General features: G+C 35.2%; 1 protein-coding gene across 1 annotated transcript in view; it reads right to left on the reverse strand.

Annotated features, from left to right (window-relative positions):
- The window catches only part of TAF4B (TATA-box binding protein associated factor 4b), a 171,259-nt gene that overhangs the window by 85,240 nt on the left and 58,377 nt on the right, over positions 1–27,642 (reverse strand). The window contains exons 8-9 of the mRNA XM_077135737.1: positions 26,727–26,862; positions 25,957–26,062 (exon numbers count right to left, since the gene is read on the reverse strand). Coding sequence (XP_076991852.1) covers positions 25,957–26,062; positions 26,727–26,862 — 242 coding nt within the window. The remainder of the gene's footprint in view (positions 1–25,956; positions 26,063–26,726; positions 26,863–27,642) is intronic.

Raw genomic sequence — 27,642 nt, forward strand, 5'->3', positions numbered from 1 at the left:
GCTACCTATGAAAATAATTAATATGTCCAGATTTTAACATCTAGTGTATAAGACTGGTAGAAACCACACCCCTTCAAGACAGATCAAAATCTGAGTAAAACAGAGGACATGAGGGCAAGGACACAAATGGACATTTGCACACCAATGTTTACAGCAGCTTTAATGACAATTATTTACAATTGCCAAGAGATGGAAACAAACAAAATGTCCATCAATAGACAAATGGCTAAACAAGCTGTGGTACAAAACATACAATGAAATATTATGCAGCTGTAAGACAGAATAAAGTTATGAAGCACGTAACAACATGAATGGACCTTAAGGACATTATGCTGAGTGAGATTAGCCTGAAACAAAAGGACAAATACTACATGGTCTCACTGATATGAACTGACATTAGTGAATGAACCTGGAGAATTTCAGTTAAGAACAGAGACTAGCAGGAGATAGAAATAGGGTGGATACTGGGTAATTGGATCTGAAGGGATGCAGATTGTGCAACAGGACTGATTGTAAAAATTTAGAAATGGAGAGCACAATACTCCCTAACTGTAATAAAATAATGTTAGTAAACTGAATGAAGCTGAATTTGGTAATAATAGAGGGAGGAGGCTGGGGGCACGAAGGAAAGACAGACGATAAAGACTGAGATGGTATAATCTACAAATACCTAGAGTGTACAATGATAGTGAATAAATGTACAAATCAAAAAACGTTTTTGCATGAGGAAGAACAAAGGAATGTCAATATTGCAGGGTATTGAAAATAGTTGGTAATTCATATTTTAAAGCTTTAATCTATATGTGAGACTAAAGCAAAAAATGTTTATTTGGTACAAAATTTATATGTTGACTAGTGCATTTCCTAATATAACTTATGTGGACAGTTTTAATTGAACACCATATGTATACAGAACCTTGAGTAGGGCATGAGATTTTGTAGGTTTGTCCAGAGTGATGGCCCGATAAATCCCAGAGTGATGTGAACAGTGAATGAAAAAGTATTTGCAAAGTCCCCTTGGGGGAATGAAGAGAAAGGAGGAAAATTCAACTTTCCCATGTGGAGAATTCTTGATATTCTCACAAGCAGTGTGGACAACCAAAGCAAGAGGCTGAGCCCTCAATCTTGGGGTTTGTTCATATGAAGCTTAAGCCCACAAAGGATAGGCTAAGCCTACTTAAAATTCAGCCCTAGAGTCACCCCCAGAGAACCTCATTTGTTGCTCAGATGTGGCCTCTCTTTCTCTCTCTCTCAGCCAACACCACAAGCAAACCTACTGCCCTCCCCCTCTCTACACAGGACATGACTCCCAGGGGTGTAAACCTTCCTAGCAACATAGGACAGAAATCCTAGAATGAGCTGGGACTCAGCATCAAGGAATTGAGAAAATCTTCTCAATCAAAAGGGGGAAGAGAGAAATGGGGCTAAACAACATGTCAATGGCTGAGAGATTTCAAACAGAGTTGAGAGGTTATCCTGGAGGTTATTCTTAAACATTATATAGATATCATCTTTTTAGTTAAGGTACAATTGAGAGGCTGGAGGAAAGTTCCTGAAAATGTAGAACTATGTTCTAGTAGCCATATTTCTTTAGATGACTGTATAATAATGTAGCTTCCACAGTGTATTTTGTGGACTGTGTGATTGTGAAAACCTTGTGTCTGATGCTCCTTTTATCTACCTTATGGACAGATGAGTAAAACATATGGATTAAAAATAAATAAATAATGGGGGAACAAATGTTAAACTAAATTTAGTAGATCGAAATGCTAGTGATCAATGAAAGGGAGTGGTAAGGGTATAGAAAAAAATAGGGGAAACAAAAGGCTAAAATATATTGGGTAGATGGAAACACTAGCAGTCAATGAGAAGGAGGGGAAGGGGTATGGTATGTGTGAGTTTTTTTCTTTTTATTTCTTTTTCTGAATTGATGCAAATGTTCTAAGAAATGATCATGGTGATGATAAATGAATTATATACTAAGAATGGAATGATCATAAGGTAAGAATGTTCATGCTTTTACTCTGTTATGTTCAAAAAAAAAATTTGAAAAAAAAATATTTTTAAAAGTCTTAGTAGGACAGGCCACAGTGGCTCAGCAGGCGGAGTCATGCTGGAGACCTGGGTTTGATTTCTGGTGCCTGCCCATGTTAAAAAAAAAAATCTTAGTAAAAAGTAGTTTTAAAAGGCCCAGTACATATCAGTGAAAAGTCAGTTCACTCCAAAACAGAATCTTAACTGGTTACTTAACATCTTTGGAACCAGCTGCCTTCTCTGAAAAATGAATCACGAGGAATAGCTGCTTTCTAAGGCCCCTCCTAGCCACTTAAAAGAATGAGGCAGTGCTCTTTGAACTGACAGAGAAAATCTCCAAGGCATACTGTAAAGTGAAAAACAAAAACAAAAAACAATGTGCTGAATACTGTACCTTGAATATATGTATGCCTACACAGATACAACTTATCTTTGGAAAGATACATGAGAAATTCTCCTCTGGAGAAGGGAACAGAAGGTAGGAATAGGAAGAAGGCCTACTTTACACCATATTATACCCCTTATTACCTTTGGAATGTTGGACTACCAAATCAATGTTATCAGTCATATTTAAAAAAAAAAAAATGCCCATAAATAAATGGGAAAAAAAACAGCAACCTAGAGATAAGACAGAAATAAAGTAAATTTAGACATATAACCTCATCCTTCCCTAAAAAACAAAACTGGAATTATTAAAGGTACATAACACAAGACCTTTACACATATATACACGTGACACCAACTGTTTTATCTTGATATAGGAGTGTTCCTACATACAGGCTGTATGCTGAGACATACAGGTTGGAGAGACAAGTGCTAGGGCTACTTACTACCAGTACCTAGAAGAGTATTAGAACTGAATAGAATTGAGTCAAATAGGAGACAATCCCGTGTTTTTAAGAATCCTTCTGTAGTCTACTCTGCAAACAAGCAGAGAACTACCTAAGATTTGTTCTTGCCTGCCTTTCCTTCTCCTATCCGGCCCCAAGCTTAACACAGCTCCCTCTAGTACAGATGCCAGTTGCCATGGTTACAGATGGGAGCAGGACTAGAGTAGGATCTTCCTAATCAAAGAGAAAAAGGTGCCATAAACAGCACCCAAGCCATTTAAAAGTTCCTCTAAGAAAGAAGTCAGGCTGAAGGAGAGCAAAACAATAAAATGTTGTAGCAGCATTATCAATAAGGCTTAGATAGATCAGGATAGTAATAAAAGCTTTGCTGTTTAGGGACATTCATGATTCTGGCTTAGTTTTAATTTTAAAATGAAAGTCTTTAAGACTCCTGGTTTAACACACTGTCTTTTTGTTGTGTTGCTGGGGGAGGGGGGGGTGGCGCTAAATTGTTTTTTTTTTTTAATCTTTATTGAGGTATCGTCTAACACCATACAATCCATCCAAAGTATTCAATCAATAGTTCACAATATCATTACATAGTTCTGTATTCATTAACACAATCATTTTTAGAACATGTGCATTACTCCAGTAAAAGAAATAAAAAGAAAAAAGAAAGAACTCATACATTCCATATCCCTTACCCCTCCTTCTTATTGACCACTAGAATTACTATCTACCCAATTTTAAGATTTACAAACAGAAGTAGGTTAACTAAGATTTACATACTAACTAAGATGTAGTTGTCATATATACTATATATAGTATTGACAGATAGATAGATAAATAGACAGACAGATACTATATCAGCGGAACAAAACAAAACATCCAGAAGTGGATCCATATAAACATAGGCAACTGATTTTTTCTTTTTTTTTTTTTTTTTGCAATATAACATTATACAATCATTATCAAAGATGAGAGCTACTGAATTATAGTTCAACAACTTCAGGTATTTCCTTCTGTAATGCAGTGCCTTTTGATGAAGATGCTGTGAGTGATAATCTGTTTTGTTTGGTTTTGTTTTAAAAGATAAACAGAGAAGGAAACGTTATAGTAACTCTGTAGAAAAAGCCTTCCAAATTTTCAGGTTCTGTGGGGAGTTATAGGGTAAAGGGCGAAATTAAAGATTCACACATTTATCATTGCCTTGCTTTCTGAGCTTCTGAAACTGATCTAATTCTTTAGCTCTTGATAAAGTTAACTACAACTTGTGCCACCTTCTTAAATGTCTTCCACCAACTTAAGATTTTTAACAGTATCAGACTAATTCTTCTAAATAAAGGGGGAATCACATTATTTTCCTGCCCAAAAATCTTTCATGTTCCCACAAACTCACCCTGACATTCAAGGCCTCCCAGACAGTGACCTTAACTTGCACTATTCCCACCTGTTAGTCCCTATCAAATAGTCCCTAATGATTCTGGCCTTTGCTCAGCCCGCTTGCTTCCTGCTCTAGTCTTCAACCCTCCTTTGCTTTCAGATCTTGCAGCTGTAAAAACCTTATCTACATCTCAGGCCTACTTCAAACCTCCTCAGACATGCTTTAATTTGTTATTATACTTTGAAAGTATACAAATACAAAAAGCTACAACTTTCGAACATCTGAGACCATGTTTTTGTCTGTTATGGGAGGTCTTATTCTGCTCTCTAATCTAATAACAAATGTATTTCCATAAACTTCAAGACCAATTTTATTGATTATTTTAATTGTCTTTATCACCTACTGCTGCTAGCAGAGTAGTGTGTAAATGGCATTTAAATATCTGCAAAATTACTGTGTACTCAAAACAATGTTTATTTCAGTGTACTAGAAAGCATTAGAAGAGTGGGTAGAAAATGAGGGCTCGGGCGGGCTCAGCAGCAAAATTCTCGCCTGCCATGCCGGAGACCAGGGTTCAATTCCTGGGGTCTGCCCAGGCCAAAAAAAAAAAAAAGAAAAAAAAGAAAAAGAGGGCTCTGCCCAGAATAAAAAAGAGGTCCTTTAATACTGTATAGCTTAATGTAATGCCTGGATATACCCCAGAGTATATTAAGCACATAAACAAACAGTATTGGCAAAGTCCCTTGAAGGATGGGAGAAAAAATATCGAACTATTAAACTTTACTTTCAGGGAATCCCCCAACACTGTGTCGAACTTCAGGGACACCCAAATCAATAGACCAAGCTTACTCTTGTGAAGCTTATGTAGGGAACGGAGAAGTTTAGTCTACCTATAGATATGCCTAAGAGTGACTTCTGGAAGACTTCTTTGGTTGTTCAGATGTGTCCTCACTCTCTCTAAGCCCAACTCTGCAAGTAAAATCATTGCCCTCCCCCATATATAGGACATGACATCCAGGGGCAAAAGTCTCCCTGGCAGCATGGGAGATGATTCCCAGGGTTGAGTCCGGCCCTGGCACCATATGACCATTCCAGCCAATCCTAATGAACAGCTAGGGCAATGTGTAAGATTCCACAAGGGTTCCATGCACTAGAGTAACTTTCCAGAAACCTACAATCTCCAGATGGGCCCCTGGACCAGATAAGTCCTGAAACCTAGAGGGCCCAGCCTCTCCAGAACATCAGCTAGTTCCATCTCCCTACCCCATATTATTGACAGACCCTTCCAACATGAAAAAGTTAGAATGGATGTAGCCCAAATACCCCTAAAGAGAGAGATAGAAAGATCAAAGGTGATGGTAGAGTTATACAGAGAACAAATATGATTGCTGAATCATCAAATTGATATTTCTTTTAGTCTCCAGTATCTTAGAGCAGCTAGAAGTAAAAACCTAAAATTGTGGAATTATAACCCATATCAAACTCTGAAATCTGATCTAAAACTAATTTTGCTGTGCTTTAAAATTTATTGCTTTTTTTGTATACATGTTATTTTTCACAAAAAAGAAAAGTCGATTGTGATGATAAAAATAATATTTATTCCTTCTTGCTTCCTATATTCTGGAGTAGCTAGAAGGAAAAATCTGAGATGATGGTATGGTAACCCATGATAAACTCCGGGATCTGTCCTGTAACTACTTGTTGAAGAGCACTTTGAAAACTATTGCTTTTTTCTTTCTTTTCTTTGTATATATGTTATTTTACATAATAAAATAAGCTATAAAAAAAAAATGAGGGCTCTGAGTCAAACTGCCCATCATGGAATTCTGACTCTGCCACATTATTACTATGTGAAATAAAATAAACTAACCTCTCTGGACCTGCATCTTCAGTAAAATGGAGACAATAAAAGTCCCTACATTTTATACAGAGGATTGAAGCAACTAATTCATATCACAGAAAGGGGGCTAACTACTTAAATTATAGTGATACTACATGCAAATAAGGAAAACAGCAATGAGCCAAGAGAAAAACAGACAAAACAGATGAATCGTCACTTAATATAAAATAAAAGCGACTCAGGGGCGGGCCGCGGTGGCTCAGCGGGCAAAGTGCTTGCCTGCCATGCCGGAGGACCTCGGTTCGATTCCCGGCCCCAGCCCATGTAAAAACCAGACAAACAAACAAAATACAATAAAACAAGAAAATGTTTAAAAGATGTTTCCCTTTCTTCCTCCCTTCCTTCCTTCCTTCTCTCTGTCTTTCAAAAAAATAAAAAATAAAAAAATAAAAGCGACTCAAATAAAACATAAGAATGACTCAAAAAAGAAATACAAGATTATTTTTCACCTATTAGACTGGCAAAATATTATAAAATTAACCAGAATATGTAGAAATATGCTACACTGAACTTTGTTGCTGAGAGCATAATTTGTTAATAAAACCTTCATGTAGCTCCAGCTGACATTATCTGACACTTTAAAATGAATAAACCACTCTTTCTAGAAATTGTGTAAAATTATAGTCATCAAAGCTTTGTTCTGCTTGAAGAAAACAATGGAAATAACCTACATGTTCATTATTATGGAACTTTGTTTAAAAAAAAGACAAAAACACAAGGAATATGTACTGATAAACAAGGTTCAAGATTTTTTACTTCTAAAGTGGTGAAAAATGAAGTAAAAAACCTATGTACTGTATCGTATGTCACTATCTGTTGAAAAGACTGCTTCTGGAATAATACATAAGAAACTGGTAACAGTGATTGCCTCTAAGCTAGGAAACTTAACAGTAGAAAAAAGAAGCATTGAAGGAGAGTTCTTTTTCCCCACTGTATTCACTTTTGTATCTTCTGAATTCTGTGTAAAATGAATGTATTACCTGGTAAAATAAATGAACAAATAACTTTTTCTTTTTTTTGCATAGGCAGGCACCAGCAATTGAACCTGGGTCTCTGACACAGCAGGCGAAAACTCTGCCTCCTGTGCCACTATGGCCCACTCATAACTTGTTTTCAAACATAAACAAAACACAATTTTATTTTAAGAAAGCCAAGTTCTTCCCTCAGATTACTAACACCTGGTAAAGTATGTTTGCCTTAAAAGTTCTTTTTTACCACTCTCTGGCATGGCCCCTCTACCAAAGCTGTTCTGGAAGCACATATAAGATCAGAAATTCCCTTCCTCTTTCTTTCTAATAATTCAAAAATAGCTCAGTGCTCACAGCTTTGCACTTTTCCAGAACCACCTAGGAGGTATATTGAAAACGCAGGTCTCACAGTCAAAGATACAAGCTGAACTCTCATTCAGTGGTCTATGGTGGGAAGGGAGAAACCTGGACTTTAAAATAAGCACACTTAGTCTAGGTGATTGTGATACAAATAGTCTGTGGAACACATTTGGGAAACTACTGAGCTATAAAAATTAAGAGATTTGAATCTAGATTTGAAGAGACTAAGATTTCAGTCCCTATTCATACAATTAATACTATCTGACTTCAGGCAAATTTTTCACCTCTCCATTCATCAATGACCTTTTGTAAAACAGGGGTGAAAAACATACTTATCATGAGCTTCTGAATAAAAACTCTAGTAGAAATTAAGTGAGGAATTTAAGATATTTATTTACTCATTAAAAATAAACTCATTACATGTTAACATATATAGCATTTTATGAAAATGAATAACACCACAATTAAAAAACAATTAGTAAGAAATCGTAACCCATATTCAGCATCAAGGGATTGGGAAAAGCCTTCTCGACCAAAGGGGGAAGAGAGAAATGAGACAAAACACGGCATCAATGGCTGAGAGATTTCAAACAGAGTCGAGAGGTTATTCTGGAGGTTATTCTTAAACATTATACAGATATCACCTTTTTAGTTAAGGTATAATTGAGAGGCTGAAGGAAAGTGTCTGAAAATGCAGAACTGTGTTCCAGCAGCCATATTGCTTTAGATGATTGTATAATGATATAGCTTCCACAGCATATTTTGTGGACTGTGATTGTGAAAACCTTGTGTCTGATGCTCCTTTTATCTACCTTATGGACAGATGAGTAAAACATATGGATTAAAAATAAATAAATAATGGGGGAACAAACTAAATTCAGTAGGTTGAAATGCTAGTGATCAAAGAAAGGGAGGGGTAATGGGTATGGTATGCGTGAATTTTTTCCTTTTTATTTCTTTATCTGAATTGATGCAAATGTTCTAAGAAATGATAGTGATGATATTGTGAGTTACGGATTATATATCAAGAATGGAATGATCATATGGTAAGAATGTTCGTGTCTGTATGTTGCTATGCTTAAAAAATTAATTAATTTTTAAAAAAAAGAAATTGTAACCCATGCCAAACTCTGAAATCTGTTCTACAACTAATCGTTCTGTTGTGCTTTGAAATGTATTGCTTTTTTTGTGTGTGCGTGTTCTTTTCAGAAAAAAGAAAAAAAGTTGATTATAATGATAAAAAATATTTATTCTTTCTAGCCTCCAATGTTCTGGAGTAGCCAGAAGGAAAAATCTGAAATGATGGTATGGTAGCCCACGACAAACTCTGCGATCTGTTCTGCAACTACTTGTTGAAGAATGCTTTGAAAACTATCGCTTTTCTCTTTCTTTGCTTTGTATATATGTTATATTACACAATTTAAAAAGTTAAAATAAAAAAGAAACCAATTAGTAACAAAAGTGGTATTGTTTTACATTTTTACAAATCTCTTTTGGTTCCTCTAATCTAATTGCACTTTGAATACAACTTTTTAGGCATGCTCTGATCCCTTGGAAAATACTGGCTCACTGAGTTATACAGACCATGGCACATAATTAAAAATCACATTTTTTAATATCCCTACCAATCTCATCAGAAAATGTTAAGTATGAGGAAGCCTATCAAGCTCATGATAGGGGTTTGAGTTTTCCAAAAACAAAGTTTTGCTTGGAAGCTCAAACTTTAACATTAGCAAAAAACACTGCTGTCAGTTGCTTTCCCTGAAGTGACAGACATATTTCATTCATTTTCATGAAAAAGTTTGATAAATTCTCAAGTCTAAATAATGTTCTTTCAAGTTTTCAATAGTTTTCTCAAGTAAAAACGGTGTACCATGAAAAAGCAGTTGTTAGTTCAGCTCACAGTTCAAGCACAAGCCAAGTTCTTGTCATTGAAACAATCATAATACTTTGGTACATACAAACTCTCCATTCTGTCAAGCAGAATATTAAAAAGGTGTGTACTCAAATGTTCAGATTTAATAAAATAACAACTTGCACTGTTCAATTAAAGACATTCTAAAAAGGAACTAACTTTTTTTCTTTTTATTTATCATGAGTGTGTGAGGGTAAAGAATAAATGGCCATTAGCAATGTTTGGTAGCACTGCCTTTATTCGTGTTAAGGTGCCATGAATTTTACCCACCACTGCTTTTGCACTATCAATACAAAGTGAAAAAAGCAAGTACGAAAATAGTTTTGACCTTGTAGATAACCCTAAAAGAGTACCAGTTTCAAACCTTTTTTCAGCAGACTACATTCTGAGACCAGCTATCTATATTTAGTTTTGAAACAGGTAATGAACATCAGAAATACTATCAAGACTCTTAAAATACACTGTCCAGGTCCAGCTTCCAGAGATTCCATTCTGGATGGACCCCACAATTCAGAGTTTTACTTCTCCACGTAGTTCTCAAAGTGTTGATCCATACCATATTAGCAAATATTCACTTAAAAATTATTTTGGAAGTATCTACCAGTCCATTCCTATATTTATATCTTCAATTAGATTATTAAGCCCGTTAAACTGCTATTAAAAATCATACTATAGCATTATCACATCTACCTCCACACTGTCTCTTGGCTTTGATCCTTCTTGCAGATGTGGACAACATATAAGATATGCCCTAACTCCTACCCACATAATTTCAACCTTCTCTTCACAGTATACCTATCTCTAACGTCTTCCCCTCCCAATTCATTCTGCATACAGAAGATAATCTTTCCTAAACAGCATTTTACTATGAGTACACCTCCTAAAAAAAAAACTTAGAAACACTTTATATTCTTATCTCCAAGTATTCATTCATGTAATTACCCCATATGAAATGTTCACAAATCTAATATCCATCAAGATCTACCAAAAGGCAATTACTCAAGAAACTTTTAGTTGAATTTTAGCTCTATGCTCCACTGTGGCAAAGTTCAAGTAGATGCTTTTTCCTTATCTCTGGTCTATCAAAGACAAGAAGATTTTTGTCACCAGAGACTGTTTTCTCTGTTGTTAAGTCCCTGCTCTGGAATAGCTAACTATATATTATCTATCTATCTATCTATCTATAGAGAGACAAATAGAATCTTAATAAATACATGAAGAAACAATGAGTTACATCTGATAAAAGGTGTGAAGGTTAATTTTATGCATAACCTTTGCTAGGTTATACTATACACTTATTAAGTCAAGTAAGCAACAGCCTGATCATTACTGTGAAGGTAAGTCATGGATTTAAATCATAAGTCAGTTGATTACATCTAGTGCTGATTATATCTATAATCAACAAAGCAGACTCCCTTCAGAAATAAAAGGGTCTCATCCAGTAAGTTAAAGGAATTAAAGAGAGAATTGACAATTTTAGCAGTCAAAAAGAATTTCTATCTCTACTTCAACCAGACAGTTTATCCTGGGGAAATTTATCAAAATTTTCATTCAAGTCCTCAACTTGCAGCCAACTCTTCAGAATTCAGACTTGTCAATCCCCACGGATATGTGAGCCAATTTCTATAATATTTCTTAGTATTTACATACATACATATATATACATATACATATATATCCTATAGGTACTGTTTCTCTGAATAATCCTGAATAACACAAATTTTCACATTAGAAGGTTAGAAAGCTATCAAATTTTGTTTGGTTCACTGGCTAAAACATGAACTAAAAGGGGACCTATACTACCTGAAGACTAAATGCCAGAACTACCCAAGATTAATATAGATGAAGGGATCTAAAGGCTTAGAGAGACTGGAATGTTAGAGTGGAATTATCGTGGAAGACCTGCTCACTCACCCCAGTAATGTCTAGAGGACAGACCTCTCACCAGGATTGTTAGGAATAAATTTGTGAGAGTAACTCCAACATCCCTGAAGAGATCTGTGGTTGCTCTTTTAGGTCAGATATTACCGTGGGAACTGCTGCCAATGAACTTGGATCCTTGAATACAATGTTAATGATCAGATGCCAGGCTGGTGGGAGGCAAGTGGCAGCACTTAATCGCCAAAGGCAAGATGGACATGGCCACCCTAATGAACACAAAAATCAAAGCAGTAATCAAAAAGTCTGACTTTGAAAGATATGGTGTTAGCTAGCTGATAATAGGATACCAAGAAGTGAAATATATGTTGCATTCTACTAAATTTTACTTGATCTGTATAAGCAGAAGAGTTCTATTTCAAGTGAACAAATATCTAACTTGAATCAGAAAAACAAAGATTCACATCTCTACAATCAATTCCCAGACTTTAGACAGTTTACAGCCCAGAAACCCTTGAATGAAGGGAAGGCCTTGGGGAAGACCCTGCTACACTACCAAAAATTTATACTGTTAATCGTTCTCCCATCCTTCCCTAAAGAGACTATGACCTATGGCCTTTTACTAGGGTGACTGTGCATGAGGAAAAAGGCACTGTTCAGACATTTCTGGAATTATCAGACATGTACTGACAATTCCAGAAGACACAATATATCACTGTGGTTCAACAGTCAGAGCAGGGATTTATGGAAGTTGGGTGCTCAATGGAGTGCTGACTCAGGTCTGTCTCACAGAGGTTCCAGTGGATGCCTGAACATATTCTGTGATTATTTCCCCAGTTCCAGAATGCATAACTGGAATAGATGTACTCAGCAACTAACAAAATCCACACCCTGGTTTCCTGAGTTGTGGAGTGAGAACCATTACAGTAGGGAAGACCAAGGGGGAGTCACTAGAACTGGTTCTATTCAGCAAAACAGTACACCAAAAGCAATACTGCAATCCCAGAGATGAGTACCATCATCAAGGACTTGAAGGATACAGGGGTGGTGATTCTCACCATTACCCTATTTAGCTCTCATATTTGGAGTGTGTAGAAAACAGATGGATCTTGAAAGATGACAGTGGATTATCTTAAATTTAATCAGATGGTAACTACAAGTGCAGTTACTATTCCAGATGTGGTATCATTATTTGAGCAAATCAACACATCCCCTGGTACCTGGAATGCAGCTAATGATGTGGCAAATGCTTTTCCTTAATACCTAGTAAAGACTACCAGAAACTTGCTTTCAGCTGGCAAAGCCAACACTACACCTTTGCTGTCCTAACTCAGGAGTACATCAACTTTCCAGCCCTATGTCATAATTTAGTTCACAGGAACCTTGACTGCCTTTCCCTTCCACAAGATCACACTGCTCTATTAGATTGAAGACATTTTGCTTACTGGACCTAGTAAGCAAGAAGTAGCAATCCTCTAAATGGAGTATGGGAGATAAATTCAACAAAAATTCAGGGGCTTTCTACTTCAGCAGAATTTCTAGTCATCCAGTGGCACAGGGATGCCAAGATATCCTTCTATAGTGAAGGATAAGTTGTTGCATCTGGCCCTTCATACAACAAAAAGAGGCACAACACCGAGTTGGCTACTTTGGATTTTGGAGGAAATATATTCTTTATTTCGATATGCTACTGCATATTGTGACCTGAAAAGCTGCTAGTTTTAAGTGGGGGTCAGAACAAGAGGAGGCTCTACACTACTGTGCAAGCTGCTTTGTCTCCTGGGCTATATAATCCAGCAGATCCACTGGTGCTAGAAGATTTAGTGGCAAACAGAAATGATGTTTGGAGCTGTTAACAAGCCCCTCTAAAAGAATCATAGCATAGACACTTAGGATTTTGGATCAAAATGCTGCCAATCTGTGCAGATAACTACTCTCATTTTGAGAAACAGCTTTTGGCCTGCCACTACTAAGACTTACAGAAGTCAAATGCTTAATCATGGACCAAAAATTTACCATGAGACTTGAGGTGCCCAACAACTGGGTGTTGTCTAACCCACAAGCCATAAAATTGGGTGTACACAGCAGCATTTCGTCATCAAACGGAATCAGGCTCAATCAGTCCCTGCAGGCAGTTATATGAAAAAGTCAAATGTCCAAAGGTCCCACTCATGCCATATTACCTTCCTTTCTCAGCCCACAGCTATGGTATCTGGGGGAATTAGCCTATGATCAGTTGACTAAGAAAGAGAAAACTCATGTCTGATTTACAGGTACTACCCAAAAGTAGATAGTTGCAGTACTACAGCCCCTTTCTGGACATCTCTGAATAACAGTGGTGAAAGGAAATCGTCCAAGTGGGGAACAGAACTTCAAGCAATGTACCTGACTGTTCATCTTGCTTGCAAGGAAAAATGGTCACAGGTGCATTTGTACACTGATTCATGGGCTGTGACCAATGGTTTGGCTGAATGGTCAGCGACTTGGAAGGAAATGACTGGAAAAAAGTCTTAGGAGGGGTATATGGATAGACCTTTTTGAATGAGTAAAAACCATAAAAAGGTTTTTGTCCCATGTGAATGCTCAACAGAGAGTGTGTCTTCAGCAGAGAAGGGTAGTGGATAGGATGACCTGTCCTGCCAATATTAGTCAGCCTCTTTCTCCAGCCACTACTGACATTGCCCAGTGGGCTCATGAACAAAGTACTCATGGTGGTGGGGACAGAGATTATGCATGGGCTTGGCTACATGGACTTCCACTCACCAAGGCCAACCTGACTATAGTTACTGAGTGTCCAATCTGCCAGCAGTGGCAGATACCAACATTCAATCCCCAAGGGTACCATTACCCACTGTGATCAGCTTGATGGCAGATGGATTATACTAGACCACTTCCATCATGGGAGAGGCAGCAGTTTGTTCTTACTCGAACAGAAGTATACTCCAGATATGGATTTGTCATCTTACTCAATGCTTCTGCCAAAACTACTTTCAGTAGATTTGTACCGCCATCATGGTATTTCATACAGGAATGGGCACATGCTCATAGAAGTCACTGGTTTTACCACATTCCCCATCATCTTGAAGTAAATGGACTGACAGAACAGTGGAATGGCCTTTTGAAGACTCAATCACCATGCCAATTGCGTGGCACTACCTAGCAAGGTTGGGGCAATGTTCTCCAGGAGGTTGTATGTGGTATAAGTCAGCAGCCATTCTCTACAGTGCTATTTGCCCCACAGTAAGGATTCATGGGCCCAGGAATCAAGAGGGGCAAATGGGAGTGGCACCACTCAATATTACTCCTAGTGATTTCACTAGTAAATTCCCATCCCTGTGACTTCTTAAGCTCTGCTGGTCTACAGGTCTCATCTTCAGAAAGAGTAATGCTTCCACCAAGAACACAATGATTCCATTGACTGCAAGTTAAGACTGCCACCTGGCCACTTAAGGCTCTTAATGCCTCTGAATAAACAGGCAAAGAAAGCAATTATTGTACAAGCTGGGGTGACTGATGCTGATCATCAAGGGGAAATAGGATTGCTACTACACAATGGAGGTAAAGGACAGTTTGCTTCTAATACAGGAGATCCCTTTGGGATTCTCTTAATACTAACATGTCCTGTGGTTAAAGTCATTGGGAAACTGCTACAACTCAATCCAGAAAGAATTACTAATGACCTAGCCCCTCGAGGAATGAAGGTTTGAGTCACCCCACCAGGCAAAGAAACACGACAAGCTATGATATTTGCTGAGGGTAAATAGACTGTAGTGGATAGTGGAAAGTAGTTATAAATACAAGCTACATTCATGTAACCACTTGCAGAAACAAGGATTATAATAGGTATGAGGACTGTGTCCTAACTTTGTTATGAATGTTAATATATATATACATAAAGCAAATATCTTTGTTTTCTTCCCTATCTTTTCCCCTAATCATAAAACATAAGTTGTATTAATTTTTTGTCACAGTATTTAAGTTCTCAGATATCAAGTTTAAGAGTGAATATCACTCAAAGATTTGCATCTTCTTCTGGGGAAAAGGTCAGTATGCTTCTGATTGTATACAGGTCAGATGAATCATGCTAGACAAAAGTATGACTGCTAATGTATTTATTTAGAGATTAAATATGGTTTAAGGAGATGTGTATGGGTGCTAAATTGACAAGGGGTGGACTATGATTGTTAATATCATGTGTCACCTTTGCTAGATGATGGCATCCAGTTACTTGGCCAAGCAAACAATGACCTGATCGTTACCATGAGGGTATTTCATGAATGTAAATCATAAGTCAGTTAACTGAATGCATCTATGCCTGATTACAACTACAATCAACAAAAGAGACTGCCTTCAGAAACGAGAGGCATCTCACCAATAAGCTGAAGACATTAAAGGGAGAACTAAGATTTCAAAGTCAAAAAGAATTTCTATCTTTACTTCTGCTAACCAACTTTTCCTGGGGAATTCACTGAAACCTTTATTAGGGTTCCCAACTTGTAGCCTGCCCTAGGAAATTTGGACTCCACAATCCTCACAGTCACACGAGACAGTTCCCATAAGAAATGCCTTAAAACTTACTTACATACGTATATCTCCTGTCATTTCTCTTTCTCTGGAGAACCCTAATACAGAAGGTAAAACACCTTTTTAGTCTACTTAACAACAGAGAATCTGGTTCCTGCAATATGAGAAAATGGGCAATAAAGTGGTGAAGTAAAACTATATAAACAAACAGCACCATATCTTTGTCCTATATTGTTTTCTAAATGCCTTCTAAAGCAAATATCATTTATCAAACGGCACTAAACACTTAGCTGTTAAAATAACTTTAGTACTAGAAATAATATGTACACACACACACATTCATCCATAAATATTTTATGATGTGTCTCCACTATACATCTTATAAATTTCTTGAAAAAGAAACTTAACCATAAAGCATTTTCACATTTTTAAAACTTTGACAATAATCTTTCATTAACATCAAATAGCCAAGTCAGTTTAAGTAGGGTTAAATATACAAATGTACAACAGTACTATATTTTTCACTTCTGATTCTGAAATACAAAAGATAAAACATGAATCTCTGGCACCCTCTGGTGTTTAAGCACTACACAGTTTCCCATATTCATTTCAGGTATATTAACCAGCAGAGTCATATTTTTATGATCACAGTGGAAAAACCCACAAATGAACAAACAAAATTTTTAAGCAAGTATGTGGTTTTGAAAAAGTAAGCAGATACCACTCTATTATAAACCTCACCTAGTTGAGTTAAGATAAGATCTGACATCACACAGTAATATTTCAGCCTACTTAACAAAAATGTCAGCATTAAGAGTCTGTTTTAAGTTTAATTTTAACAACTGAAGTGGTATTAAGTATACAGGAAAGCAAAGTGAAATGAAAAAGGCATCTTAATGCAAAAATAAAAGATAATCTAAAAAATATTTGTCTAAGATTTTGACAACTGAACTATTACTAAGTATGCAGCAAAACAAAGTAAACCGAAAAGGGCACCTTAATACTAAAATAAAAGATAATCTAAAAAATATTTGTCTAAGATTACTGGTGCTTCTATATCTTTTTCAACATTCTTTATTTCAACAAATATTTGACGGCCTATTATGAACTAAGAAAAGTTGTAAACACAAGGTATACAATAGTAAACAACAGTTACTGTAAACACCTAGAATTAAAAACAGGTAGGCTATACACAAAAGGGTAAATAAATAGACGAAAAAGATAATTATAGTTAAGTGAGTCAAGAGTAGATTTGACTGAAAAGGACAATTTACACAGGTTGACCAAAGAAAGCCTCTTGAAGGAAATAACTTTGAAACTGAAATATGAAGGACCATGCTATATAAAGACTCTGGTCTTTATATAGGAGACAGAGGGTTCAACAAATATCACATCTAAAAATTTTACAGTGGGAACATAACTAGCATGTTTGAAGAAAAGAATAAAGCAAACACACAGTCTGGGTCACTATACTGTGGACACGGTACATGCAATGGTTTGACTACTTCCATTTACATTGAATGTAATCTCCTAACTTGCTTAAACCACTGTTTTTGAGTTTTTCTGTTACCTACAACCTTACTGAATTCCAACAAATACAACCATGCTTCCAAATGGGAATCTTTAACATCATAAAAATGTCACGTCTCCCCTAAATTTAACATACGTAATCTCAGCAAAAAATTTTCATGGAACTGCCCAATGCTGATTATAAAATTAAGGTGCAAGATAAAAATAACATGAAAAGTCAAGACACGGTGTGGTAGTTAGGTTCAGGTGTCAACTTGGCCAGGTGAAGGTGCCTAGTTCTGTTGCTGTGGGAATGAGTCAATGGCATGTGAAGTTCATCTGTCACTGATTACATCCACAGTTGGCTAGGGGGAGTGCCTGCTGCAATGAATGATGTTTAATTTAATTGGCTGGATGCTTAAATGAGACAGCTCAAAGCAGCACAGACCAAGTAGTTCAACATACCTCAACTCAGCATTCCTCAGCCCAGGCCTTTGAAAATGCAGAAAGGAATCACCCCAGGGTAAGCTGCTGGAACCCAGAAGCCTGGAGAGAAAGCCAGCGGAGACCACCCTGTGCCTTCCCGTGTAAGACAGAACTTGAGATGAGAGTTAGCTGCCTTTCCTCTGAAGAACTACAAGTTTTTAATTAAATAAACCACCCTTTATTAAAAGCCAATCCATCTCTGGTGTGCTGCATTCTGGCAACTTTGGCAGACCAGAGCACCACCTTTGGTAAAAAGAAATAGAGAGGATTTACCCAATCAGATATAAAAATAAACAATGCAGTTGTAATAACTGAAAACATCAAAATATTATCACAATAGTAAAACAAAAACATATCAAAGTAAAATTCTAGAAATGGATGCTTGTAAAAATGGGAATTTACTGTAAGATAAAGATGGGATTTCAAATCATAAAGTAAGGATGATGAACTCTTCAGTAAAAATTGCTGAGATGTGCAATACATTTGGGAAAAAATTAATTTTTAAACGCAGACATTTTCAAAGCTAAAATCAAGAATTATTGAAGATTTAAGGGTAAATGTGTATATGTGAGGTGTCTGCATAGATGTGTATATGTGAGGTGTCTGCATAGATGTCTTAGAAGAAATACCAGAGCACATCATTATGATCTTAGCATAGGAAAACCCTCTTAAAATAAGGCAAAATTCAAAAGCTATAAAAGAAGGAACTAATAAATCTAAAATTGTTTTATAATTTGGCTTAACAAAAGACACTAAAAACAGAGTTGCAGGTTATATAAAAGATTAGGAGAAAAATAGTTACAAAATATACAACAAAGAATTACTCTCCAGTATATATATATGTCTAGAAACAATAAGAACTCACAAATAATTGAACAAAAGTAATAAGCTAGAAATTTCCAAAAGAAAATGCTAATAGTGACACTTTTGCTTCAGGCAATAAGTGGACTAGATCTATGACCAGCAATTAGAAGGAACTTGAACAAGACCAGCATATATTTTCATTCCATTGTTGAGTTCACAGAAGATATCTGAAAAGGTGTCAGCAAAACTAAGCAACGAGCACACTCTAAAGGCAAGGTTACCTCAGGAACAAATGTCTAAGAAACCATATCTGAGCCTCCTGGGTTAAGCCAGATTCCCTAGAACAAGGCTAAAGTGGTCTCAAATCAATAGTCACCCTGGTTTCTATGGGAAGCAGTCATAAGCCATCCTTGGGTTAAAGCAAACTCAATTTAGGCCCAAGTTTAACCTCTGATTAATCCATCAAATAAGTGGTTTTAACCCACCAATTATCTTGGATTCACTTTTTGATGAATAACTGCTGTTTGCTCATTTTGGGAATTCCACATTTTATTTTTAAATGTTTTAAAATATGTTTTTAATATTCAGTATTTGATAATTCAATGTTAGAAGTCTTTAGAGTTCCAAATGTGTTGTTACTTCTCCACAGTTTGACTAATGGTGACTTTCCCTTGTGTTTTATCACAAATATTGATGCCAAAACTCTAACCTCAATTCTGATATCAATGTCTACATAAATAACCCAAAATAATTTTTAACTGTCAGAAATAAGAATTTAACTAGGTGGCTTGAATATAATAATAATTTTTAAAAATCAACCTGAATTTCTACATCCTAGTCACAAAAACAATTACCAAAAACATGCCCTGTGAAAGCAACAGAAAGCTAAGGTGCTAAGGAATAAATGTAACAGATAAGTGCAACAAATAATGCATAATCTGTATAGGTAAAATTGTATCACTTTATTGGAAGATTATAATGGCAACATGGATAAATGAAGACATAAATCATATTCCTAGATTACAGGTTCAAATTATGAGAAACCAGTTGGAAGACAAATGATCTATGGTCAAGGTCAAGGCCATGCAAATTCAAATTTCAATATAGATTTTGGAGGAAATTCACAAGTTGATTCTTAAATTTATAGAGAACAGATAGGCGCACAACAGGCAGGAAAATCAAGAAGACGGCGGGAAAGGCAGGATATGGAAGTTGAAGAAAAGGGAAAAAAGGGGGGATAGACTCATCTTAGAACAAGGATACAAATAAATTGAAAGTGAAAGAATAAAAGAATGGAAAGACATGTTCCACTCAAGCTGTAACCAAAAGAAAGCAGGAGTAACTATACTAATATCAGAAAAAATAGACTTAAATGTAAAGACATCATAAAAGACAAAGAAGGACACTTTATTATTAACAAAAGGGACAATGCACCAAGAAGAAATTACAACAAAAAACAATAAATGTTCGTGCTCCAATCAAAGAGCTCCAAAGTATATGAAAAAACACTGGCAAAACTTAAATAAGTGATAGACATTTCAACAATAATAGTAGGAGATTTCAATACACCATTTTCCTCTACAGACAGAGGATCAGAAAGGAAACTGAGGACTTAAACAATTTGATAAATGAATTATACCTCACAGACATACATAGGTCATTACATCCTAAACGCCAGGATATACATTCTTCTCTAGTGCTCATGAACATTATCCAGGATAGATCATATGCTGGGACACAAAACATGTTTTCACAAATCTAAAAACATTGAAATTATTCAAAGCACTTTCTCTGATCACAATGGAATGAAGCTGGATATAAATAACCACCAAAGAATGAGAGTTTTGACAAATATATGGAGATTAAATAACAAACTCTTAAACAACCAATGGGTCAAAGAAGAAATTGCTAGAGAAATTGGTAGCTATCTGGATATGAATGAAACTGAGAATACAACATATCAGAACTTATCGGAAGCAGCAAAGGCTGTTCTGAGAGGGAATTTATTCCCCTAAACGCCTATATTAAAAAAAAAGAACAAATAAAAATTGAGGACCTAACTGCTCACCTGGAGGAACCTGAGAAAGAATAGCAAACTAATTCCAAAGCAAACAGAAGAAAAGCAATAACAAAGATTAAAGCAGAGCTAAATGAATGGGAGAACAAAAGAACAGTAGAAAGAATCAATAAAACCAAAAGTTGGTTCTTTGAGAAAATCAATAAAATTAATTGACCATTAGCAAGGCTGACCAAAAAAAGAGAGAGAGAGGATGCAATTAACAAAATTAGAAATGAGGGGAGGGGAGTCATTACAAAAGACCCTGAAGAAATAAAAATCGTAAGAGGATGCCATGAACAACTATACACCAACAAACTAGACAACTTAAACGAAATGGACAAATTCCTGGAAACACATGAACAAGTTACAGTGAACCAAGAAGAAACAGAAGATCTCAACATATTAATGGCAAGTAAATAATCCAATCAGTCATCAAAAATCTTCCTCCAATGATGGTTTTCCCAATGGTTTCACAGGGAATTCTGCCAAACATTCCAAAAAAGAACTAATATCAATCCTGCTCAAACTTTTCCAAAAAATTGAAGAAAAAGAAACCTACCTAACTCATTTTAAGACGCTAATACCATGTTAATACCAAAACTGCATAAAGATGCTACAAGAAAGGAAAACTACAAACCAATCTCCCTAATGAACATAGATGCAAAATTCTCAACAAAATATTAGCAAATCAAATCCAGCAACACATAAAAGAATTATACACAATGACTGAGTGGGGTTTATATCAGGAATGCAAGGATGGTTCAACACAAGATAATCAGTTAATGTAACACAGCACATTAACAAATCAAAAGGGAAAAAGCATATGATCATCTTGACTGATGCTGAAAAAGCAATTGACAAAATTCAATATTCTTTCCTGATAAAAATACTTCAAAAGGTAAGACTCAGAGGTAACTTCCTCAATAAGATAAAGGGCATATATGAAAAACCCATAGCCAGCATCATATTAAATGGAGATGGAAAGTTTTCCCCCTAAGATTGGGAACGAGACAAAGATGCCCTCTGTCACCACTATTATTCAACATTGTACTAGAAATTCTAGGTAGAGCAATCAGGCAGGGCAAAGAAATAAAAGGCATTAAAATTGGAAAGAAAAAAGTAAAGTACTTTTTAGGTACTTTTATTTAGAAAAGAAGAAAAGTTTAAATGTCACAATGTCAATATTTACCTTACGAAGGAAGAGGAGCAATGTAAACTAAAAGGATAAAGAATAATAAAAAAGAAACAGTGATGTAGACAAAAGATGAACAATAAATTTAACAAAATCAAAAGCTGATTTTTTGTACATATTAACAAAAATGATAAAACTTTAGCAATGAAAATTAGTATCAGTATAAATCAGACATAAAAGAATAAGGAAATAAAAAGAATTTTATGTCCCCAAAAGTCAACAAAGGTAAAATGCACAAAATCCTTGTAAAAATGCATATTACTCTTCTCCCATAGAATCTACACTCAAGAAAAGAAAAGAATATAAACAAATTCACATCAATACATTTGAAAGCAAAGACAAAATGTACAAATATCTTAAAAATACAATTTTCTGAAACTGATAAAGATAAAACAGAAAATCTAAATAGCCTTATATCTAGCACTGAAATTTAGTTTCTTATCAAAAACCTTTCCACCAAAGAAAACAGAAAACCTACTAATTTCACTGGTAAATTAAGGAAGAAATAATAACAAATCTTCACTAAGGCATTAAGAAAATACAGGAGGAGGAAACACTTTCTGACTCATTTTTCTGAGGCCAGATACCAAAATAATAAACATTATAAGAAAATTATAGAACAAAATCCCTCATGAAGACAAACCAAAAAACCTTTAACAAAATATTAATAAATCAAGTAAAGCAATATATAAAAAGGATAATATCCTTAACTCAATTGCAAAGTTAAGATCCATACACACACAAAAATCAATGTAATTCATAATACCAAAACAATAAGAAAAATACGTGATCCTATTAAATAGATGCAGGAAAAGCTCATTGATTGATTAAAAACAATTAAAATATGGGCAAAATATTGGAGCAGACATTTCACAAAAGAAGTTACACAATGGGCCAATAAGGTTATGAAAATATCTCAGCATCATTAGTTGCTAGAGCAGTGCAAATTAAAACAATACTGAGATACAATAATACACCAACTGGAATGGTTAAAATTGAAAAACCTGACAATGTTAATAACTGGCAAGGACATGGAACTGAAACAAACTCTAATACTTTGCTAGTGGTAAATGGTAAATCACTTAGAGAAACAGTTTGGCAGTTACTCTTATAAAATTCAACATACACTCATTATATATTGCAGCGAATCCATTCCTGTTATATTTACAGAAGGAAACATGCATGTCCATACAATGTGTTCCTAGCCACTTTATTCATAACAGCCCAAAATTGGAAACAACCTAAATGTCCATCAACAGGTAAAAAGATAAATAATACAGTTCAAACAACATTGGTACATCCATATAATGGAATAATACTCAGAAATAAGAAGGAACAAACTACTGAAAAAGGCAACAACATGGTCGTGTATCAAAGACATTATGCTGAGCAAAGGAAGTCATACATAGACTACAAGTTGTATGATTCCATTTCTAGAAGATAAGTGATCATCTGGACCTGGGGTACAATGTGAAGACTGGCTGGGAAGAAGAACATAACCTTTTGAGGTATCAAAAATATTCTAATATCTACTTGGTAAATGATCTTAACCTTTTGTCAAACTTACAGAACTGGAAGACAATGATGGCTACTTAGATCACCATCTCCCACTGTTTCCTCAAAAAATACAGGACAGCAAAACCCACAACTTCAGCATAATGTGAAGACAACAAATATTCGAACTTCAAATAGCTATGAATGAACAAGAAAATAACAAATCCCAGTGTATACTCTCTTATTTTCTGGTACCCAACTTTCACCGGAGTTATCTCTACCCTTACCTGCTTCAAGGCAGATGGGAGACCTAATAGAGGGCAAGAGGATGAAATATATTTTTGGCAGAAAAACTATGTACACTCCAAGTCAGAAAAGACTAAAAAGGTGTTCTGGTAGATCAAAACATGGGCTACAAGGAAAGGACTTAAAAGATGTATACTGGCAGTGTTTAAAATGTGAGGCTTCTTGGGGAGAAAATACACTTAAAAAAAAAAGATAGTGAGCAGAATCTTCTGGTGAAGGGGAGAAGATTTTCGAAAAGGGGAAAATTTAGAGAGCTGAAAGATGGAAGAGAACCAAACAGTCTTCTAGAGGCAACAACATCCTATCAAAAAGTACTAAAGAAAGATGGAAAACATCCAAGGGTATGAAAATAAGATAAAGAAGTGAAAGGGTCAATGACAAAAGTAATGGAAATGAAAGAGATAAAGAAGGAATAAAATCTATGTTGTTGCAGTCCCTGAAGAACCATAAAATAACAGAATATAACTAGTTTTTAAGACTATAATCCAAGAAAACTTTCCAGAAATTACAAAAGAATACAGAATCTACGATTGAAAGGGTCAACTGAGAATCCAGGAGAATTAAGCCAGAATGATCTACTTCACAACATACCCTAGTGTAAAACTATTTGATTTCAAAGATAAAGGGGGAAAAATTCTCAAGGCCTTCAAACAAAAAGATCAAATCAATTAAAAATCGAGGCAATGATGGAGAAACATTTTTAAAAAACATAACACACAAAGTGCTAAACAATAATTTCACATTCAGCCTTGCTGCCCTTCAAGTCGCAAGGATGCTGAAAAACAGATACATGCAAGAACTTAGAAAATTCTGTACCCTGAGCATCTCTTGAGGAACCTGTTAGCAGACGAACTTCATCCAACCAAGAGATGACTAAAATATTTTCAGAAAAAGGACTGGAGGTGAGTATTTTAATATATGTATATAAACAGACTTCTAACTAAAAATGTAAGCGAGGATGAAGAAGGAAACCTAATATACAAATGTTAGTTGTTGTAGCAAAGAAACAATGCAACTAAAAATGGGAGAAGATAGAGAAAGAAGTGATTAAAATATGCAAACACTGATATAGACATACTATTTCTATATAGATGGGAACTAAAGGAAATCAATAAAAAAAGAGCAAACCTAAAACTGTAAAACTCCCAGAAAAAAACATAGGAGAAAATCTTTGTATCCTTAGGTTACACATGAAAACTACAATCTGTAAGAGAAAAAAATCAGTGAAATTGGACTTCAGCAATCAAAGATTTTTGTTCTACAAAAGATACTGTTAAGAAAATGGAAAAATACCCCACAGATAAAATATTTTCAAGTCACTTATCTAGCAAAGAACTTATATCCTAAATATATAAAGAACTCAATATTCAACAATAAAAATACAACTCAAAGAAAAATGGGCCAAATATTTTAATAGACACTTCACAAAAATATAGATAACAAATAAACACAAGAAAATATGCTCAACATCTTTAGTCATTAGGAAAAGCAAATTGAAATCACAATAAGATAACTATGACATACCTACAAAAATGGTTAAAATCAAAAGAACTGACGATACCAAGTACTAAGAATTTTGTGAGCAACTCGAGCTCTCATCATTGTTGGTGGGAATACAAAATGGAACAGTCATTTTGGTGAATAGTTTGGTAGTTTCTTAAATAAATATGTACTTACGATATGACCCAACAATCACACTCCTAAATCTTTACTAAAGAGAACTGAAAACTTATGTTCACATAAAAAATCTGTATGTGAATATTTATAGCAATTTCACATATAATCATCAAAAGGCAGAAACAACCCACATGTTCATCGACAGGTAAAAGGTGTCCAACAACAGGTAAAAGGATAAGCAAATTTAAATTCATACGAGGAAAAACCTGCAAGCAATAAAAAGAATAATTCTTCTAATATTAAAAACAACATAGATGAATCTCATAGACATAGGGAAAAATAGTTACAAAAGATTGCACAATGTAGCATTCCATTTATATGAAACTCTAGGACAGACAAAAATGATCTGTGATGACAGACATAAAAGTAGTGGCTGCTGAGGGAAGATAATAGGGGTAATCAATTTGAAAGACATATAAGGGTAATATAAATGTTGAGAATCTTGATCTGGAATATAATTATACAGGTGTACATATAGATGTTTGTCAAAAGTCCATTGAGCTGTATACTTACTATTTGTGCTATTTACTATTTATAAATTATACTCAATAAAGTACTGTTGGCTTTCTTTAAAGGTATCAATGTATTTACTTTATTTATATTATTCTCTAAATTGTAATTATTTATTTTCTTTACCTTAAGGATACTGTTCCATTTTCTTTTATTTTATTTTTCTGAATAGGAGATGCTTGAAGAGACAAAACTTTATTTCCTGGAAGGGTAATTTGTTTTAGAATGGAAGCTGTAAAAATAAAACAAGAAACCAAACTTGACACACTGTGGGAAATTCAGGACAATACTTTTTAATATATTAGAGAGAATAACTAAAGAAAATTTTAAGCTACCCTAGAACTGTGTTTAAATTCAGAAATGACAATGAATTTATTCCCTGCATAAAAAATTAGCTCTGTAAAATAAAGAGCATCCCGTGTCTTTTTATATGGTCTTCAAACTGCCTACAGAATTACCAGGTTTACAAAACATATCATGCGTAATATATGACTGAAATACATGACAACAGTATATAACATATTGATAAAACCCTAACTTAACATGTATAAGACTAGTTACCAAATTTAGTGAAAGAACTATATATATTTTTCAAATAGGGCTATAGCAAATTTTCTATATTAAAGCAGTACTTATTTTTTTAATTATTTTATCTAATTATAGAACACTATGAGTAGCTGCTTCTACTCGAAAACAATATACACCCCTAAAAAGTGACTATGTGTGCACAAAGGGCATATCTTTCAGTCCTCTCACACAGATTCCAACTTAAAAGACCAAACTTCTCTTCTTTTAATATAACAACCAAAAAATAGAGTACAAACTTCACCATCTTCCAAACCCAGCATTGTTGGGAGAGGTATGGGCAAGTTATCTGGAGGAAACTGGCAAGTTACCTGGAGGAAACGGACTGGCAGGTATTACAGTATTCACTGGCATCTTCTTTTGTCCAGATTTCTGAATGGTCAAAGCTGAGGAGTTTGAAAATGTAGTCACTTGTTTTGTGATGCCTCCTGAAGACTGCTGGACTACCTGAAACAATAGAACTATCAATATTTTCATTCAACTAAATTTACTTTGAGGAAGGATAAGTATTCAGTTTTAACAACAGATTTTGCTTATCCAACTGCAAATACACCTTTTTCAGCATAACAGAAAGTCTACTTAAAATTTATATTTGTATGTTGTATTTTCTTGTCCAACAGTGAAAAAACATGACTCTCTCACATATTATTATATTATTTTTAGAGCAGAATTTAAATTTACCGTTCACTTTGCCAAATTTAAGTTTTCACAGGCACCTTGTTTGCAGTTTTTAACTTCTCATGGAAATTTTCTACATATACAAAAGTAGAAAGAATAAAAGGAATCCCCCATACCATTAACCAGCTTCAATAATGATTAATTCTTGACCAACCTTGTTTCATCTATACTCCTACCACTTCCTTGAATCCCTCAATTATTTTAACACCCCCCCCCCCTTTTTTTTTGGCATGGGCAGGCTCTGGGAATCAAACCCAGGTCTCCAGCTCAGCAGGCAAAAATTCTTGCCACTGAGTCACCACTGCACTGCCCCCTCAATTATTTTAAAGCAAGTCTTAGACATATATTTTTATGAAACTTCATCTCTAAAAGTTTTATCAAACTATATCTTTCAAAAGATAAGAACTTTCATGTGATGTTTTTAAAATGTCTCTTCTTAAAGTACTAGGAGAGGCGGGCCGCGGTGGCTCAGCGGGCAAAGTGCTTGCCTGCCATGCCGGAGGACCTCGGTTCGATTCCCGGCCCCAGCCCATGTAAAAAACAAACAAA

This window comes from Tamandua tetradactyla, chromosome 18, assembly GCF_023851605.1.
Source record: "Tamandua tetradactyla isolate mTamTet1 chromosome 18, mTamTet1.pri, whole genome shotgun sequence".
NCBI lineage: Eukaryota > Metazoa > Chordata > Mammalia > Pilosa > Myrmecophagidae > Tamandua > Tamandua tetradactyla.